Source organism: Apium graveolens, chromosome 1 (assembly GCF_009905375.1).
Source record: "Apium graveolens cultivar Ventura chromosome 1, ASM990537v1, whole genome shotgun sequence".
Lineage (NCBI taxonomy): Eukaryota > Viridiplantae > Streptophyta > Magnoliopsida > Apiales > Apiaceae > Apium > Apium graveolens.
Window position 1 is genome coordinate 136,430,355 of NC_133647.1, and position 20,208 is coordinate 136,450,562.

General features: G+C 35.4%; 1 protein-coding gene across 1 annotated transcript; it reads left to right on the plus strand.

Annotated features, from left to right (window-relative positions):
* The first annotated feature begins 8,783 nt into the window (after positions 1 to 8,783).
* Positions 8,784 to 9,479, plus strand: LOC141707030 (uncharacterized). Its single transcript, XM_074509999.1, has one exon. The coding sequence runs from the start codon at positions 8,784 to 8,786 to the stop codon at positions 9,477 to 9,479; it is 696 nt and encodes a 231-aa protein (XP_074366100.1).
* Positions 9,480 to 20,208: the final 10,729 nt, after the last annotated feature.

A 20,208-nucleotide genomic window follows, 5' to 3' on the forward strand; every position in this document is an offset into this window, starting at 1 on the left:
TAGAAAATTTATATAAAAAAGTAATTAAGTAAATATATTTTTTGGTATAATTAAATTATTTCTCTTTTATTAACAATATGTATATTTAGGTTATCAAGGTTTTATATGAGTAGGTGGGTCTTAGTGGCAAAGACAGTGACCGAGGTGAGTTGCATGTGATAAAGTACAGTTATACACTACAAGAAAAATGACTAAATACAACCAATTCAAAATCGGTCATATTTAACTAAATACAACCAGTTTTAGGGCCGGTCGTACATATTCAACAAGTTAAATACGACCGATAAATACGACCGCAGTCGGTTAAATTGAATTTTCACATAAAAATTGAAAATCGCGCCGAATTTTTTTGAATGAATTTAAATTCAATTGTATACGATCGAAAATATTGTTCTAAATTCGACCGCATCCTAAAGAATTAACGAGCATCGGAATATTAAAAAGAGGCTCGCCGGAAACCGGAAATCAAACCGTAAAGTTTCCAGATTTCAGGGAGCTTAAAAATCCGGCGATTATTTCCGGCAACAACAAAAACACATGTTTTTCGGCCAAATATTAGATCTGGGAAAGTTTTCAATATTGGTGTTTGTGTAGTGAGAGAGAAGATGTAAATGGCATATTCATTAACAATCTTTACAAGTCATCAATCCAAAAAATAAGGCTTTAAACATTTCAACCCAAATATTCAAAACACATGAACACTAATCCACTAAACGAAAACACAAGCACTAAAATATTGATATATCAATATAATAATACCAAACTAAACATACAATATATTACTTTAATCACCATATTCCGCACACATATATACAATTATTAACACAACACCACCGCGCGATAAAGCTGTTTATGTTAGGACTAAAGCTGCTGATATTACCGGCCCTGATGGTGCTCCTGTTCAGAGTAGTACGCGTGATAATCGAGGTGGCGGTGGTGTGGAGGTGGCTACGGCGGTGGTGGTGGAGGCTATAGTGATGATGGGTATGGTGGTGGTGGATGAGGTGGCTACAGCGGCGGTGATAGAGGCTATCGCGATGTTGGGTATGGTGGTGGTGGAGGCTATGGTGGTGGTGGTGGATGTGGCGGAGTACGTGATGGTGGTCGGGGTCGAGGCGCTGGTGGTGGCGGGGAAGAGTGTTTGGGGTGAGAGAGACAGGGTGTTTGCATGAGGGAAGCAGGGGGTGGGGGTTGAGGTTAAGAAAATTTTTGATTTTATAAATATTTTAGTTATGATTTTAAACTATTATTTCAGCCGTTGGATCGTTGCTTGAGTGGTTGATTTTTGTTCATTACATATAGTTCACACGGATCACTGACATGACAATAAATTCAACTATATTCGGTTGAATCTACGGGTGTCAAATTAATTAATTGTTTTATAGTTTATGTTAGTAAATTTGCAATTTCTAATAATACTAGGACATAAATATCATAATTATTTAATATATTATTTGTTAAAATTTCTTTATATTTCAATACAATATTAATTTTTGAAAATCTTCATAAAAGTATGGTTAGATTACTTTAAAAAAATTATTAAAATTTATTTTATTCGAGATTTATATGTTTAACTATACGAAAAAAAGAAATGAACAAGTTAGAATAAGTGATCCAACTGTACAAATGCCAAGGTTCATATATATTAGTGATATAATAAAAATTTCAGAAAATATTAAATTTATTTGGTTTGCTATTCTAACATTCAACTGGTTATTTGACTAGTACTGTTTACTAGTGTTTAGTCCCCAGTCGATGTTTCAATTTTTATAAAAATATTTATGCATGATTCAACCATACGGACGTCAAGACGTTTATATATTAGTGATAAGACAAAATTTTCAGAAAATAATAAATTTATCGGTTTGCTATTATACTAGTCACCCAGTTATTTGACTAGTACTACTTACCAGTATTTAGTCCGATGTCGATATTTCTATTTTTTAAACAATATTTATAATTGATCCAACCGTACGGATGTCAAGAACTGTATATAATAGTGATAAGATAAAATTTTTATAAAATAATAAATTTATTTGATTTGCTATTATAACAGTCAACTATTTATTTGACGAGTACTAATTACTAGTGTTTAGTCCCATGTCGATGTTTCGATTATTTTAAAATTTTGTATGAATGATCCAACCGTACAGATATCAAGATCTGTATATATTAGTGATACAACAAAATTTTCAGAAAATAATAAATTAATTTGATTTTCTATTATAATAGTCAACCAGTTATTTGACTAGTACTGCTTACTAGTGTTTAGTCCCATATCGGTGTTTCAATTTTCTTAAAAATATTTATGAATGATCCAACCGTACGGATGTTAAAATCCGTATATATTAGTGATACAACAAAATTTTTAGAAAATAATAAATATATTTGGTTTGGTATTATAACAGTCAACATGTTATTTGACTAATATTGCTTACTAGTGTTTAGTCCCATGTCGATATTTTGATTTTCATAAAAATATTTATGAATGGTCCAACTGTACGGATGTCAGAACCTGTATATATCAGTGAAACGATAAAATTTTCAGAAAATAATAAATTTATTTGGTTTGCTATTATAACAGTCAACTAGTAATTTGACGAGTACTGATTACTAGTGTTTAGCCACATGTCGATGTTTCGATTATTTTAAAATTTTGTATGAATGATCCAACTGTACATATGTCAACATCTGTATATATTAGTGATACAACAAAATTTTCAGAAAATAATAAATTTACTTGGTTTTCTATTATAAAAGTCAACCACTTATTTGACTAGTACTCCTTACCAGTATTTAGTCCCATATCGATGTTTCAATTTTCTTAAAAATATTTATGAATGATCCAACCGTACGGATGTCAAAATTCTTATATATTAGTGATACGACAAAATTTTCAGAAAATAATAAATATATTTGGTTTGCTATTATAACAGTCAACATGTTATTTGACTAGTACTGGTTACCAGTGTTTAGTCCCATGTCGATGTTTCGATTTTCTTCAAAAATATTTAAGAATGATCCAACCGTACGGATGTCAAAACCTGTATATATTAGTGATACGACAAAATTTTTAGAAAATAATAAATTCGTTTGATTTGCAATTATAACAGTCAAGTTGTAGTTTGACTAGTACTACTTACAAGTGTTTAGTCCCATGTCGATGTTTCGATTTTCTTAAAAATATTTATGAATGATCCAACCGTAGGGATGTTAAGAGATGTATATATTAGTGATACAACAAAATTTTCAGAAAATAATAAATTTATTTGGTTTGCTATTGTTACAGTCAAGCAGTGGTTTGACTAGTACTACTTACTAGTGTTTAGTCCCATGTCGATGTTTCGATTTTTTTAAAAATATTTATGAATGATCCAACAGTACGAATGTCAAAACCTGTATATATTAGTGATACAAATTTTTTTTCGAAAAATAATAAATTCGTTTGGTTTGCTGTTATAACAGTCAAGTAGTGGTTTAACTAATACTACTAACCAGTGTTTAGTCCAAGGTCGATGTTTCAGTTTTCTTAAAAATATTTATGAATGATACAACTGTAAGGATGTTAAGACCTGTATATATTAGTAATACAACAAAATTTTCAGAAAATAATAAATTTATTTGGTTTGCTATTATTACAGTCAAGCAATGGTTTGACTAGTATTACTTACCGGTGTTTAGTCCCATGTCGATGTTTCGATTTTCCTAAAAATATTTATGAATGATCCAACCATACATATGTCAAAACATGTATATATTAAGCACGCGACAAAAATTTCAGAAAAAAAGTAAATTTATTTGGTTTGCTATTTTAATAGTCAAGCAGTGGCTTGACTCGTAATTTTTTAAATACATTAAAAATATAATTAAATTTTAGAATAATATCAAACACAAAAAATCAGAATTCTCCCATAATGTATATAAATATATAAATTTTTACAATAGATAATACTATTTAAATTTTTAAGTATTTTTTCGTTTACTAAATACAACCACTAGTAATCACTTTAGTTATTTCAACCCATTTCAGTTGAAATACTTTTTTACCATATCAGCAAATTCAAACAAAAAGTGCGGGAAAATTTCCCTCCATTTGGTAAGGCAAAATTCGACTGCTAGCGGTTGAATTTAGGAGCGCTAAATAATTCAGTTAGCGGGAAAATTCCCTCCATTTTTATGGAGTAAAATTCAACCGCGGAAAAAATCTGGTCGCATTTATTTCCAAATTCAACGGCGGGCGGTTGTATTTAGCCGTGCCCAATCATATTTTACGTGTTTACAAAGATTTTAATTATAATTTTTTATACTTTTGATATTTTTTATTTTAAAATTAATATAATTTAGCAAAAAAAAACAACTGAAATTGGTCAAATTTAGATCGGTTGAATTTATACGGTTGTATTTAGTCTTATATTCTTGTAGTGATAATTTAGACTATATTTATTGCAATTATTCTAATATTCTATAATAACAAACAGAACAACAAACACAACTTGTAATTAAATAAGAAATTAAACTATCATTATATATTGTTACATGATATAAAATAATATTAAAATTACTATATTATATATAATACAAGCAACAATTATTTTTATAAAAATAAATAAAAGAAACAATAAATCATTTATAATCGGGTTAAACTAGTATCATTTTCTTAAAAAAAACACTTGAAATTGTTATGTCTGATTTAAAATATCATGAATATATAATTTTCATTTTTCTTATAAAATAAAGATATTATTTAAATTATATTTAGGTATAAATATTAAATATGTTTTATTTCATTTTGTAAAATAAAAAAATTACATATTATCTTTTGAAAAATTAAGAGCAAAGAAATTGTTCTATTATAATCTTTAATAACCTGTGTAACAAATAATTAACTAAGAAATTGAACTATAATTATATATTCTTAAATGATATAAAATAATGTTAAAAGTGTTATATATATAATACAAACAAAAATCATTTTAATAAAAAAAATATAATTAATAATTAATAATTTTTTTATTAATGGAGTTAAAAGTAGTCTAAAATTTAAAATAAGAGAATAGGTCGGCCAATCTGACCAGCAGACTCTGGTATTTGTTTCATATTTGTTTCTAACCGCCGACCATTTCAAAAATTTCTGAACTTCTTTTAAAAATTGAGATAAATTAGTTAATAATGTCATTGGGCTTTTTGTGCCTTTTTAATAAACAAAATTATCATAGTCCATAAATTTGATAAGCCCATGGGACTAGGTAGGGTATGGTAGGGTACATATATAAGTGGGGCATAAGGATCTACTTCCGTGTGTGTGCCACCGTCTTCTTTGCTGTTAGAGTGTCTTCATCATTACATACTGTAACTTTAGCCACAGTTTGCTCAGGAGAGAACAACAATAATTTCGGGACAAGAATCGAATACACCAATTTAGATTTTGTTAGGTATATTTTTTTTTTCATTTCATGTTTTTTATAATCCGTCTTCTATATTTTTGTATTAATTATGTATTTAATCATTTTGAAATTTAACAATGAATTTCTTTGCGCTAATTTGTTGGAATTTTAATGAGTTTTATCATGATTAATGCTTGTGAAAACAATTTAGTTTAATAGATTGTATTTACAGGTAGCAAATGTGTTACAAACACATGCCCCTTGTAAGAGGATCATTTTATCATCTAAGGATAGATGTGCATCTAATCTATTGAGATTTTAATATATTTCCCTTTGTTGTTTGGGGCTAATATAAAATAGGGGTTGGTAGGGTATCAAAGCCAATCTATTTAATAATATAAAGAATGAATGGATGGCATACATTTTTCTTTTTACCTGACCCTACACCTGTGAATGCTCAAACTTATATTTTGTTTTGATGTAGTTTCTTTTCCTGCTTTTTATTTTCATTTCATGAATATCTCATCATCTTGTTCACAGATACATTTAACTTGAAAGAATTTATGATCATCTTAGACCTGAAAACGAAGCAGTGATTGATACCTGTAAGATGGAAGCTTATTTACAGAACACAGGCATACTAAATATATTGGAAAGGGTATTACGGTTTGTTTTATTTTGTAATATGAAGTATTTCCCAGTTTTTTTTTTGTTTTTAGGATTTTTGTAATACTCAAAAATCTTATTATATAATACAGATGATTGGCGGGAATGTAGACGGCAGATGTATGGCAACTTTTGAGTTGATAAATGAATTAGTTAATGGAGGATCTATATTCGATTATGCCATGCAGAGAAGGCTGGCAAATACTGTCTTCCATAACCTTATGGATGAAGCTGTCGAGGTTTCTAAATTAGCTCTCAAATGGTTTGTACTTCTGTTCTTACACTTTTATCATGTGATAGGTTTTTTTTAAGAAAAATCTGGCCTTTAAATTTTCCTTATCATACAAACAAAACCTCTGGTAAATGTTTTTCAAATCCCATTATTCATATGTGTATAATAAACTACAATAATCGAAACGGCCCAATAAAATATATTTTAGTTCAACTATTATTTTGGTTATAAAAAATTAATTTTACAACTTATTCTAAATTAATACAACATCTTCCACATATTGTTTTTACTTTTATTATAAATTTATTATTATTAAATCTAGATTAAAGTTATCATATATGTAATTCAATAAATAGAATTTTAAAAATATTTAAATATTAACTGAAATTCTGCATTAATAGTTTATTCTCTACTAAAGCACTATTTGACTTAGTTGTATAGTTCATCATAATTTCCTAATTTTCATATTAAAAATAACCTACTTTCATGATCAATTTAGAGAGAGAATTATATTTTACAACCCTTAAATTACAGTATTTGACTCAATTTTGTATATCTATTTTATAAATTACAGTTCGCATCCCCCTAATTTGAAATCCGTATCAAGATGCACCCTTTCTACCTAATTGTTTAGCCATAATTGTATAATTTGGTATGTATTTTTTATTTGTTGTGTTAGGGCTCGGACCTAATAAGAGGACCAGACCCATAAAGTAAAGGAAGCCCACTTAGGAGTATTATAAATAGGAGAGGGGCTCTTACTTAGAACGGGTTGGCTAGTTAGAATAAGAGTTAAGGTATAGGGTCAACGGTGGCGCTAGAACGAGGGGAGTATCTCAAATAGTGTTAACGGAAGAAGGCAGTCCAAATTTTCAACACCGGAGAGAAATGACGAAGCAGGCGCCTGAGGCTCAAGCACGAGCAACCAAAAAGGGAAAGAGCATCCAGAAGAAAACCGATCTGAAAGCAAAGTCGGTGTTGCAGCCTCAAACATTGTTATTCGAGCAAGAGGACATTATCTCGGTAGAAAGACCAACTCAGTCGGATCCTATCGATTGGAAAAAACAACCGAAAGGCCGTGAGAGGACTCTCATCGAAGCCTCTACCAGATAAAAGGTTTTTTCCAGTGATATGCGCTTACATCTCGATAATAAAGAACGAGAGAAAAGCAAAGGTGGAGAAGATGATGACGTAATAGATCCACGTGAAGAGGACGTAGAGCTAAAATTGCTTTAAAAAGAGTGTAAGTTGACTACTGAGAAATAAGGCATAAAAAAGAAATAATGTGCCTGCATCGTGAGTTCTCTGAGGTCTTGGAAGATTGCAAGTCCCTGGAATTTCAGACTGAGGAGTATGACTTCACATGTTTCCCATCGAAGCAGTCAGCATTCTCTGAATCCGAAGAATCAACATGATCTCTTTACTCAAAAAGGAAGCATGAGAGGGTGAATGATGATGACGCTTCCGAAGAGGATGGGTGTCAACACATGGGTTCGAAACGTCGTGAGACCTCAAAGCTCACGAAGCTTGCAGAAGACCTTTCTCTAATAGAATCTATATTCGAACACAGAGCGGGGGCATCGAAATAGCATCTGAAAGCCCCATCTCAGTTCAAATTGAAAACGCCAAAATTAACAGGGACTTGAAAGTGTCTCCTACTGACTCCTTCGACGGATCTACAGACCCGTCAAATATCATCAACTTATTTGATCGAAGAATGGACTTCTTTGTCCATTCTGAAATAGCGCGTTGTCGGTTCTACTCTACTTGCCTTAAAGGCACAGCTTTAAATTGGTTTTATAATCTCCAACCAAGATTAATTGATTCTTGGCCCATCTTGAAAAGCAATTCAAAACTCGTTTCTCTAGCAACAAGCAGGATGAAAAAGTAAGGCCTCATTAATCACAGTTTATCAACATTCAAATGAAAGCTTAAGGACATATTTGACTCATTTTAGAGCTCACGTTGCTGAGATTATTGACCTCATAGATCCATTGGCTGTCAACTATCACATAGTGAGTATTGATAGGTCACGACATAGTCAACTCCTTGAACAGCTCTTTGAGAAAGAACCTAAGACTTTGCAAACAACCATCAAGATCATTGAGCATAGATTAACCATCCAAGAAGCTGTAGCGAGCATCCAACACTCTCGATCTCCAAAAGTCCAGCATAACAGAAGCCCACAAAGATCTAGGGATTACGAGAAGAGAGAGTATCGAAGCCCTAAGCAATCAGGAAGAGTTCGCAGTTTTAGAACTATACAAACCTCTTTACCACAATGAGCATTTCAAAGGAATCTAGACGCCATTACCCAAGTGTCTGCACATCGTGACAACAAGAGATGAAACCTTGAAACTAAAGAGCTTCAGGAACCCACAAAGCTGAATGCACAGGCCACAATCCTGGCTTTCTTGAAAACAAATCCTTCTTTTAGGCCCCCGAGGCCAATGAACCCGAACAGACCTCCAAGAAGCAAATACTGCGAATATCACGAGGATATGGGCCATGAAATAGAGCGTTGCTACAAACTCACCAATCTTATCAAGGAAAAAATATGTGATGGCAAGTTAGCCCATTATGTGGATAACAGTCAGCCTCGTCGAGCGTTGCATCGTGATCCCGACAGAGTCATCGACGTTATTTCAGGAGGTTATTCAGCTGGTGGATCTTCTAACAATTCAAAGAAGTTGTATGCTAGAGATGTCTACAGGATCGACTCAAAAAGGCCTTGCAGGAACCCGACCCAAGTCATCTCTTTTTCGGACAATGATTACTCCAATGACATCATTGAAGACCACCATGACGCCTTGGTCATAACTACTAAGATTGGAACCAACATTGTGAGAAAGATTTTGGTGGATAATGGTAGCTCTGTGGACATCCTATATTACAATTCTTATTCAAGCATGGATTTGGGAGATAGAAAGCTCGACAAAGCAAAGGGAAACCCTCTCTATGGGTTTACAGGAAACGAGGTTAAACTTGTTGGAGTCATCGACCTCTCGGTGCTTTTTGGGTCCCATCCATGCCAAATTTGGCGAATTGTCAAATTTCATGTTGTCAACTCAAGCTTCAATGCCATTATAGGGCGAACCGCGATAGGTCCTCTCAAAGCAATCATTTCTATTGCCCATCAAAAAACTTCACGAAAAAGCTACTTCGGCAACTCTATACCTAAGAAACGCAGTTCATAAATTCAGAGGTTCACCAGGTCGTGGAGGTCGATCCAAGAAAAATAGTCAAAATATTTATACCAAGATACTGCGAGCCTAACGAGGAGTTAGAGGAAGTGGAACTCTACGAGAACTCTGTAAATAAGAAAGTCCAGATAGAAAAAAAATTCCTCTAGATATCAAGGTACAGTTCATACAAATGCTACGCAGCTTCACGGACATCATCACATGGGATCCGAAAGATATGTCAAGGATTCCAGTAGAGATATCACTCTATAGATTGAATATCTCATTGGAGGCTCGCCCTGTGAAGTAAAAGAAAAGGATCTTCTCCATGGAGAAATAAGATGCCATAAACGTTGAGATCGACTAACTTCTCGCCGCAGGGTTCAGCAAAGAGGTCCTCAGCGGAGAACCAACATTGTGTTTGTTAAATAAAACAATGGCAAATGAAAGATGTGCATCGATTATTCAAACGTAAATAGGGCTTGGGGAAGTCACTCTCCTCATGGACAATAAGTTGCATAGACAAATCTTTAAAGCATTGGGCAAATGCCCTATCCAAACTTGCTACTTCAAACACTAGCTCTTTTATTCACCCCGTGTACGTCAAAATGCTCGTGATATCTTCAATAAGAGAAGTGCCTCCAATTATTCATGTCAGTGATGGATTATTATCTAGAGTTAATCAATTCTGCATTTCTAAAAGTTCATTGTGCAAAATATTAATTAGGATTTTTTATCGTAATGGACTAAGTTGTCATCTTAAGCATGATAAGATGATAATTGCTAAGTATGTAAGAGATGTTTTTGGCCTCAAACTCAAACATGATGCATAAAATTTTTACGGCAACTTCTTTACCTAATTCTGTAACATTTGAGTTTCTTTTAGGATCATCCTAAAAGAAATATGCATTGGATACGTAATATTACCCCAAGGTCAGTTCGTAAGTTTATAGAGAAAAATTTAGCAACACAAGTATGTAAGATTAAGGTGAAGTGAAAAATTCCCCGACTCAGAATGATAAATACAAGAAGTATGCTGATCTGAAGCTACATCAAAAATTATTAATAGAAGGGAACATATGATGATTTTTCAAAGGATTTAGAGGTTTATTTTAGAGATATTCAACAAATTTAAGTCAAGTAAATATACCGAAATAAATTAATTATAATGTTTATTTGGTTGATCTTTCTAGTGATAAAATTGTTTTGAAAACTTTCAATGTAGAAGAACTAAATGAGTTTCCTGATAACGTTCCTTTATATCAAAATGTTAAATCGAAGTCGAATTTTTCAAAGATGAGAGGAACTGATAGAGAACAAGAGGTATAAGATTTTGAAGAAAAATTTGATAGAAGAAGGCATGAAAATGTAGCAAGAAATTAACAATACCATTATGCTTGTTGGAAAATATGGGTATTGAGCCCCACATTGTCAAGTCATTTTGAGCCGTTCTTGATTGGGTGTCTCTTGGAGTATGTTCTCCTCCGTGAGAGCTTTCCGAGGCACTTTGAAACACACAAAATGGTTAAGGGATGAATGAGATACGATCATTCAAAGTTGGTCCCTTGAAGGTGGAATTGAAGATGTGAAACTTGTATCCCACATTAAAATGGAAAAGGGATTTCCATTGCTTTATATAGCATAACACTTTAGTAATGTTTAAAAGTGTGAATAAGATGTTCCTCCATCTCCTACGTGCGCGCGTAGGGGGGGTGCAAATTGTGGGATTTTGAGGGGTAATCCGAGGCTTGCGCAGCCTTCGGGCTTGCCCGCGTGTGTGACGTGCGGACACGAATGTAGCAGAAAATTGGCCTGAATAATCATGGACTAGTTTAATTAAATTAGAGACGTAGTGCACACGTTTCTCTAAGCCTATATATTTTTGCTATAGGGTTTAGGGTTTACTCACTCAATAGACCCAGCCGTCCTTCTAAACACAAACCCTACCTCTCTCTCTCGTTGATAGTTTCGTACTCGTTCAAACTCGCTGAAGGTGCTCGTTATCAGTAACGCCGCCGCTACCTTGTTTTATCCTGGGAAGCTATCGACTCGCACATACAGTGAAAGGCGAAATAGATTTAAGGAGACATTTTCAACTGGACTCGAGGATCACCCTTTGTATATATCCTTTCTTTCTCTGTTTGATTTTGTTTACTCACGCACACACTTATTTGATTTATATATATTAATCGCAGATTGTATTCACAATATTAAAGTTATTTATTTTTTATATACATCTGTGACTGATACATTTGTATCTGCTTGTTTTGTTGAGTAACAGATCGATGGAGAACCAAACTGTGAACGATCCGATGAACATTAAGGCTGATCCCAACGCCCAGATCACTGGATCTGATGGGGTTCACTAATAGTCGATTAACCCTAACGCACAGATCGTACGATCTAATGGGGGTCAAACACCTGTTGGACATGTGCCTTCGGGACATGTGCCTGTGGGACACACTGTCAATGGACAGTTTAGTGTTCCTCTTGGACAGATATCGGCGGGATTCACTCCTCCGATCATACCTGCGGTGCCTACTGGTGTGCAAACACCTGTAGTACAGACGCACGTACCATCTGTTCCACCTGTGGTGCGTGCTACACCTGTTATGCCAATTGTGCCTGCTGCACATGTTGAAAAACCTGATAAGTTCAACGGAACGAAATTCAAACGTTGGAAACAAAATATCCACTTTTATCTGACTATGTTGCATATGGATCACTTCCTTAAGGAAGAACCACCATTGCTCACTGCTGAGAGTAACATGTAGACTGTGTATGCTGCTGATGCTTGGAAGCACTCCGACTACTTCTGTCGGAACTATGTGCTAAATTATTTTCTGACTCGTTATATAACGTATACAGCACGAAGCCAACAGCTAAGGTCTTATGGGAGTCACTTGACCATAAGTATAAAACTGAGGACGTTGGGGCAAAGAAGTGGATTGTTGGTCGCTTTCTTGATTATAAGATGGTAGACTCTAAGATTGTGGCCAGTCAGGTGCAGGAACTGCAGGTGATCATTCATGACAGTCATGCTGAGGGAATGGTCATAAGTGAGTCTTTCCAAGTCGCTGCTGTTATTGAAAAGCTTCCACCTGGATGGAAAGATTTCAAGAACTACCTTAAGCACAAGAGAAATGAGATATCTATGGAGGATCTTATTGGTAGACTTCGTATTGAAGAAGACAACAGAGGGTCCGAGAAGAAACTTAATGTTACCACTGAGAAGGCAAACATGGTGGAGCATGCTCAAAGCTCCAAGCCCAAGAAGACTAATTCTGGTAAAGGGGCAAAATTGGCACCCAAGGGAGGGATTTCGAAGTCGAAATTTCAAGGGAAGTGCTACAACAGTGATAAAGTTGGTCATAGGTCTTCTGACTGCAAGAAGCCCAATAAGCCCAATAAGAAGAAAGAAGCAAACATGGTAGAGAATATTTCCAAGGAGATGGGTGATATAGACCTCTGTGCTACGATCTCTGAAGTGAACCTGGTCGGTTCTAATCCACGTGAATGGTGGATTGATACTGGTGCTACTAGGCATGTTTGCTCAGACAAGGCGATTTTATCTAGCCTCAAAGCTTCCGATGCTGGTGAGAAGCTCTGCATGGGGAATTCACCAACTTCTACCATTGAGGGTGAAGGCACGATGATCCTGAAGATGACCTCTGGGAAGAATCTGACATTGAAGAATGTACTTTATGTGCCTGATATTCGCAAGAACCTTGTGTCTGGTTCTCTGTTGAATAAGCATGGCTTTTGCATTATAATAGAGTCAGATAAAGTTATTTTGTCTAAGAGTGGTAAGTTTGTAGGAAAGGGTTATTTAACTGATGAGCTTTTTAAGCTCAATGTAATGTCCGTTAAGGACGATAATGAAATGAAGAATTCTTCTGCTTACTTGCTTGAGTCTCCTAATTTATGGCATGCTAGATTAGGACATGTAAATTATGACACTTTATGACGTTTAAGTGCAAAAGAATACTTACCTAAACTTACTATTGATTCAAAACATAAGTGCGAGACTTGTGTTGAGGCAAAATTAACGAGATCATCATTTAAACGTGTGGAAAGGAACACCAAAGTGCTAGACCTAATACATAGCGATATATGTGATTTAAAATTCACTCCAACTAGAGGAGGAAATAAGTATTTTATTACATTCATTGATGATTGTACAAAATACTGCTATGTATATTTGTTGAAAAACAAAGACGAAGCTATGGATAAATTTAAAATCTATAAAGAAAAAGTTGAGACACAATAGACTGAGAAAATCAAACAGATACGAAGTGATCGTGGAGGTGAATATGTTGAACCATTTGGGGAATTCTATTCATAACATGGTATAATCCATGAGGTCACTGCATCATACTCCCCTTAGTCAAATTGTGTGGCTGAAAGGAAGAATCGCACTCTGAAAGAGATGATGAATGTGATGTTGTTAAGCTCTGGACTTCCACAATCGATGTGGGGAGAAGCAATCTTAAGCGCAAATAATATTTTAAATATTATGATGCGCAAGAATAAGGATATAAGACCTTATGAAATGTGGAAGAAAAAGAAACCAAGATACCAACACCTGAAAGTGTGGGGGTGCCTTGCAAAGGTATTGATCCCTATACCGAAGAAGGTGAAGATAGGTCCTAAGACTGTGGATTGTATCTTCATCGGATATCCTCCACACTGTACTGCATATCGGTTTCTTGTTCATGAATCTAAGATTCCTGATATTTAAAAGAATACCATTATGGAATCAGGGAATGCCTCATTCTTTGAGACGATGTTTCCCTGTAATCCAGGAAACCAACAACCTATGACGTCTAAACGATCTCATGAGTCTGTAGATGACGATATTGAGAGTGACGAAAGTGAAGACGAAAATGTGGGGGTAGTGAGAAGGAGCAAAAGACAACGAACGGAGAAATCCTATGGGTTTGATTTTATGACCTATTTGCTCGAAGAAGGTGACCCAAAAACCTATAAGGAGGCGGTTACCTCACCTGATGGGCCTATATGGAAAGAGGCCATCACGAATGAAGTTGATTCAATTATGCAGAATCATACTTGGGAATTCGTGGATTTGCCAACTGGTTGCAAACCATTAGGTAGAAAGTGGGTTTTCAAGAAGAAGTTGAAAAATGATGGCACTATTGATAAGTATAAGGCCAGACTTGTGATTAAAGAATACAAGCAATAAAAAGACCTTGATTACTTTGATACATATTCTCTTGTAACGAGAATAACGTCCATAAGGATGATGTTTGCTATTGCTGCAATGTGTAATCTAACTGTACATCAAATGGATGTGAATACTGTTGGGTTCCGAAGGCATAAAACGCAGCGGATAAACGTAAATAAAACAAAAATTCGAAACCCAAAACAGGATCCATGTATAATTATGGGCAGATTATGGAGATAACGAATCATACCTTTCAAGAGATTAACTTTTACGAACTCAACGGAGATCCTAGCTATCACGCTTTGTGTCTACCTCTCGGAGAAACACCTCTATGGTATCCACACGAGCACCTTCAAGAACGTCTCACGAACTTGACTACGGAATGGATGTACTAGCCTCCTTCTTGACGATCTGAATTGCCTCTGCCTCTCTTTGCTGCTAGGGTTTTCTTAAAAAACGTTCAAGCCTCTTTAACCTCTCATTATCTATTTATAATGACTGATTAAAAAGGCCCATAATAGCAAAGCCCAACCCTAGTAGGTATTGGATTAAATAATAAAAACGAATTTCTATTATTTAATTAATAACTAAGTCATACTTAATTATTATGGGCAAAAACATTCCTTTTAATTCGAATTTATATTATCTCAATTAAGTCTTACTTAATTATAATAAAATTCAAATAATCATCAATTAATTTAAATCCATAATTTAAATTAACTATTCCATTAAGTGCTCTATTTGTGCGACCCTATAGGCTATTATTTAATTGGCAATAATTTTATTCTCTAATAAAATTATAAACAATGAGCGGTATCTAGTAATACATCATTGTTACCCAATTAAACAATAATTAAATCGTGATTAGATAAAACCTTTCGTGATTAATGTTTTTTCGTGTAATATAATCCCTTTAACCATACATATTATAGATTAAACTCGAGGCATGTATTTAGTCATCCTCTTCAACATTTAATCTGGGTTTACTTGATGCATGAGTAGATTATTGAAACAAATCATTATTTGAGCATGGCCATGCTTTTATAATCTCACTCAATCAAGAGGCCAATAATATCTCTCCTAATTATAGGAGGGTTAAATCCTTTATCTATCATTCATATTTCTCATACGACTCATGATATACCCGATGTCCACTTTTATCATCACCCGATCAAAAGTAACTTTTAATGTAGTCAAAGTATATTAATCCTCGTATAGAAATATAATGATTTCAAGTCAAAGGATCGTTACACCATTATCACTGTGAGTCTTTCTTATGACTTTATTAAACATGAAGAATCTCACTGTGGGTCTGTCCAGTACCATGTACTCTCACATGTACCTATGTATTGACTTCAGTATCCCCATACTTATAACCAATGAGATGTGGTTATCTTGTCAAACAACATACTAGTCTATCTATGTATTATTATTGTCCTATATAATAATACTCGACTAGGGACCTTTAAGAATATGATATATTATATAATCTCAAGTTCAAGTCATGTACTTAAACTATACAATTTGTATCATGATTCTAAGGACATTTATTATGCTAACAAAATATCGCAGTAATTAAGGTCATAATAAATAAATTTATTGAATGATCAACTGACATAAAGATAAAAGAATAATGTATTGCCTCTAGGGCACCTACACTAACAATCTCCCACTTGCACTAGAGCCAATCACCCATATATCTAATACCCATGGAACTAGTGTGACCATCGTGCTTCTGCTGCGACAAGCCTTTGGTCAGTGGGTCTGCAATGTTATCATTTGTGTGCACTTTACATATGTGTATATCACCCCTTTCATTAATCTCTCGAATAAGGTGAAATCTCCTGAGTATATGTTTAGCCCGGGAGTGTGATCTAGGTTCTTTAGCCTGTGCAATGGCTCCATTATTATCGCAGTATAGATCAATGGGATCTGCGATCGATGGAACCACTCCCAAAACAGAAATGAACTTTCGAATCCAAACGGCCTCCTTAGCTGCTTCACAAGCTGCAATGTACTCAGCCTCCATTGTAGAATCAGCTACTGTTTCTTGCTTTGAACTCTTCCAGCTTACAGCACCTCCGTTTAGACAAAACACAAAACCAGACTGTGATACAGTATCATCTCTGTCTGTTTGGAAACTTGCATCGGTGTAACCTTTTACAACGAGTTTCTCTTCTCCTCCATACACCAAGAATGAATCTTTAGTTCTTTTCAGGTACTTAAGAATATTCTTAACTGCCGTCCAGTGACCTTCACCCGGATTAGACTGGTATCTGCTCGTCATGCTCAAAGCATACGAGACATCTGGGCGAGTACATACCATTGCATACATGATAGATCCAATTGCTGAAGCATATGGAACTTTATTCATGTGGTCCTTCTCATCCAATGATTTCGGACATTGGTCCTTAGAGATCGTTATCCCTTGAGACACAGGGACATATCCCCTTTTTGCATTTTGCATTCCAAAACGATGCAAAACCTTATCAATGTATGTGCTCTGACTTAGACCGATCATCCTTCTAGATCTTTCTCTATAGATCCTCATTCCTAGAATGTAGGATGCCTCTCCTAAGTCTTTAATGGAGAAATTGCTCCCTAACCACGTCTTAACAGCCTTTAGAGAAGGTATGTCATTCCCCATTAGTAGTATATCATCAACATATAGTACTATGAATGCCACATAGCTCCCATTAACCTTCTTGTAAACACACGGTTCATCTTCGTTTTGAACAAAGCCATACTCTATGACTATTTCATCAAAACAGATATTCCATCTCCTAGAGGATTGCTTCAATCCATAAATGGATCGACGCAATTTACATACCTTGCCAGCATTCCTTGGATCGACAAAACCCTCAGGTTGTGTCATGTACACATCCTCTTCAAGGCTTCCATTAAGGAAGGCTGTTTTGACATCCATTTGCCAGATTTCATAATCATGGAATGCTGCAATGGCAAGTAAAATCCTTATAGACTTGACCATAGCCACTGGTGAGAAAGTTTCATCATAGTCAATACCATGAATTTGTTTGAAACCTTTTGCAACCAGCCTAGCTTTATAGGTCTGAACATTTCCATCCATGCCCTTTTTCTTCTTAAAAACCCATTTGCACCCTATGGGTTTTACCCCTTCAGGTGGATCAACCAAAGTCCATACTTGGTTTTCGTACATGGAATCTATCTCGGATTTCATGGCTTCAAGCCATCTCTTAGAGTCTGGACTGTTCATAGCATCTTGGTATGTGAGAGGCTCATCTTCATCTATGAGCATCAAATCACCACACTGAGTCATGAGAAATCCATATCTCTCTGGCTCATGGCGAAATCTACCAGATCTACGAACAACCTGTGTTTGTTGAGCATTATCATTATTCTGCTCTTGTTCCACTTCAGGTTCAATGCTATTTTGCGGTTCTCGATCTTCATCGAGATCTATAGTTCTCCCACTGTTTCTTTTGGAAACAAAATCTCTTTCCATGAAGACAGCATCTCGAGCAATAAACACTTTCTGCTCAGAAGGACTATAAAAATAATACGCCTTTGTTTCATTAGGGTATCCTACAAAAATGCACTCTTCGGATTTAGGTCCAAGCTTGTCAGATTCTTGACGTTTCACAAATGCCTTACATCCCCAAACTTTCATAAAGTTCATGCCTGACCGTTTCTCTTTCCATATCTCATATGGAGTCTTTTGAACCTTCTTAGTAGGAACACGGTTAAGTGTGAAAGCCGCTGTTTCTAGAGCGTAACCCCAGAAACTAATTGGAAGATCTGCATGACTCATCATCGATCGCACCATGTCCAACAAGGTACGATTTCTCCTCTCTGAAACTCCATTCCATTGAGGTGTTCCTGGCGGAGTGAGTTGCGATACAATACCACACTCTTTCAAATACTCTCTAAATTCGGTGCTTAAGTATTCACCCCCACGATCGGATCGTAAGATCTTAATACTTGCATCTCCGCCAATTTGCTTCTCTACTTCAACCTTGTATTCTTTAAATTTTTCAAAAGAATCGGATTTGTTCTTCATAAGATATACATATCCATATCTACTGAAATCATCAGTAAATGTTATGAAGTAGTAGTAGCCTCCTCTAGCCATTACACGCATTGGGCCACATACATCACTATGTATTAGCTCCAGACGTTTAGTGGCCCTTTGACCCTTACCAGTGAAAGGGGCTTTAGTCATCTTACCAAGCAAACAAGATTCGCATTCTTGGTATGATTCAAAATCAAACTTATCCAAGTATCCATCCTTATGTAATTTGGATATGCGTTTCTCATTTATGTGGCCTAGACGACAATGCCAGAGGTATGTTTGATTTGAGTCATTTATTTTAAGTCGTTTGTTTTCTATATTACAGACAGGGTTATCTAAATCAAGAACATATAAACCATTAAATAAACGCGCAACACCATAGGTTAAATCATTCAAAGCAAAAGAGCAACTGTTGTTCTTTATTGTAAACGAAAAACCTTTCTTGTCCAAACAAGAAACAGAAATAATGTTTCTGCGAATCGCAGGCACGTAAAAACAGTCTTCTAGTTCTAAAACAAGCCCAGAGGGCATAGATAAATAATAAGTCCCTACAGCTAAAGCAGCAACTTTTGCTCCATTGCCTACTCTTAGGTCCACTTCTCCCTTAGCCAGAGTTCTACTTCTCTGCAGGCCCTGCACATTTATACAAATGTGAGAAGCACATCCAGTATCAAATACCCAGGATGTAGAAATAGACAAATTGACTTCTATAACATAAATACCTGATCCAGAAATCTGAACTGCTTTCTTTTTCTTCAGATCCTCCAAGTAAATTGGACAGTTTCTCTTCCAGTGACCATCTTTCTTACAGTAGTGACATTCACCCTTGGCCACACCACCTTTAGGCTTTAAAGCCTGTTTGGGACCTGACTTTGGCTTGGTTGTAGAATCAGATCCAATCTTCTTCTTACCCTTCCATTTTCCCTTCCCTTTGGCCTTACCTTTATTTCCCACCATCAGTATGGGAGCAGGTTCAGCTGTCTTCATGTTGGTCTCATATGTTCTCAACATATGCAACAATTCAGTAGGTGTTTTGTCAAATTCATTCATATTGTAGTTCACAACAAACTGAGTGAATTTGTTGTTCAAAGAATTCATGATTAGGTCAATACCAGTTTCCGGACCAATCGGGAAACCCAAAGTTTCAAGGTACTCAATGTAACCAATCATCTTCAGAACATGTGGGCCAACTGGTTCACTCGCCCCTTGTTTGCAATTAAAAAGTGACTTACTCGTGTTGAACCTTTCTTGACGAGTTTGGCTTGCAAACATGCTTTGCAAGTGCTCATTGATAGTATATGCATCCATATGCACATGTTGTCTTTGAAGCTCAGCACTCATAGTTGCCAACATAAGACATGCAACATCATTTGCATCATTCTCATCCTTTGTGCGTGCTGCTCGTTCATCAGCAGTAGCACCCTCAGGAAGGGGGCCTGGAGGAGGAATATCAATGACATGAAGCTTGCGCTCCTGCCTGAGGACAATCCTCAAATTCCTCTGCCAGT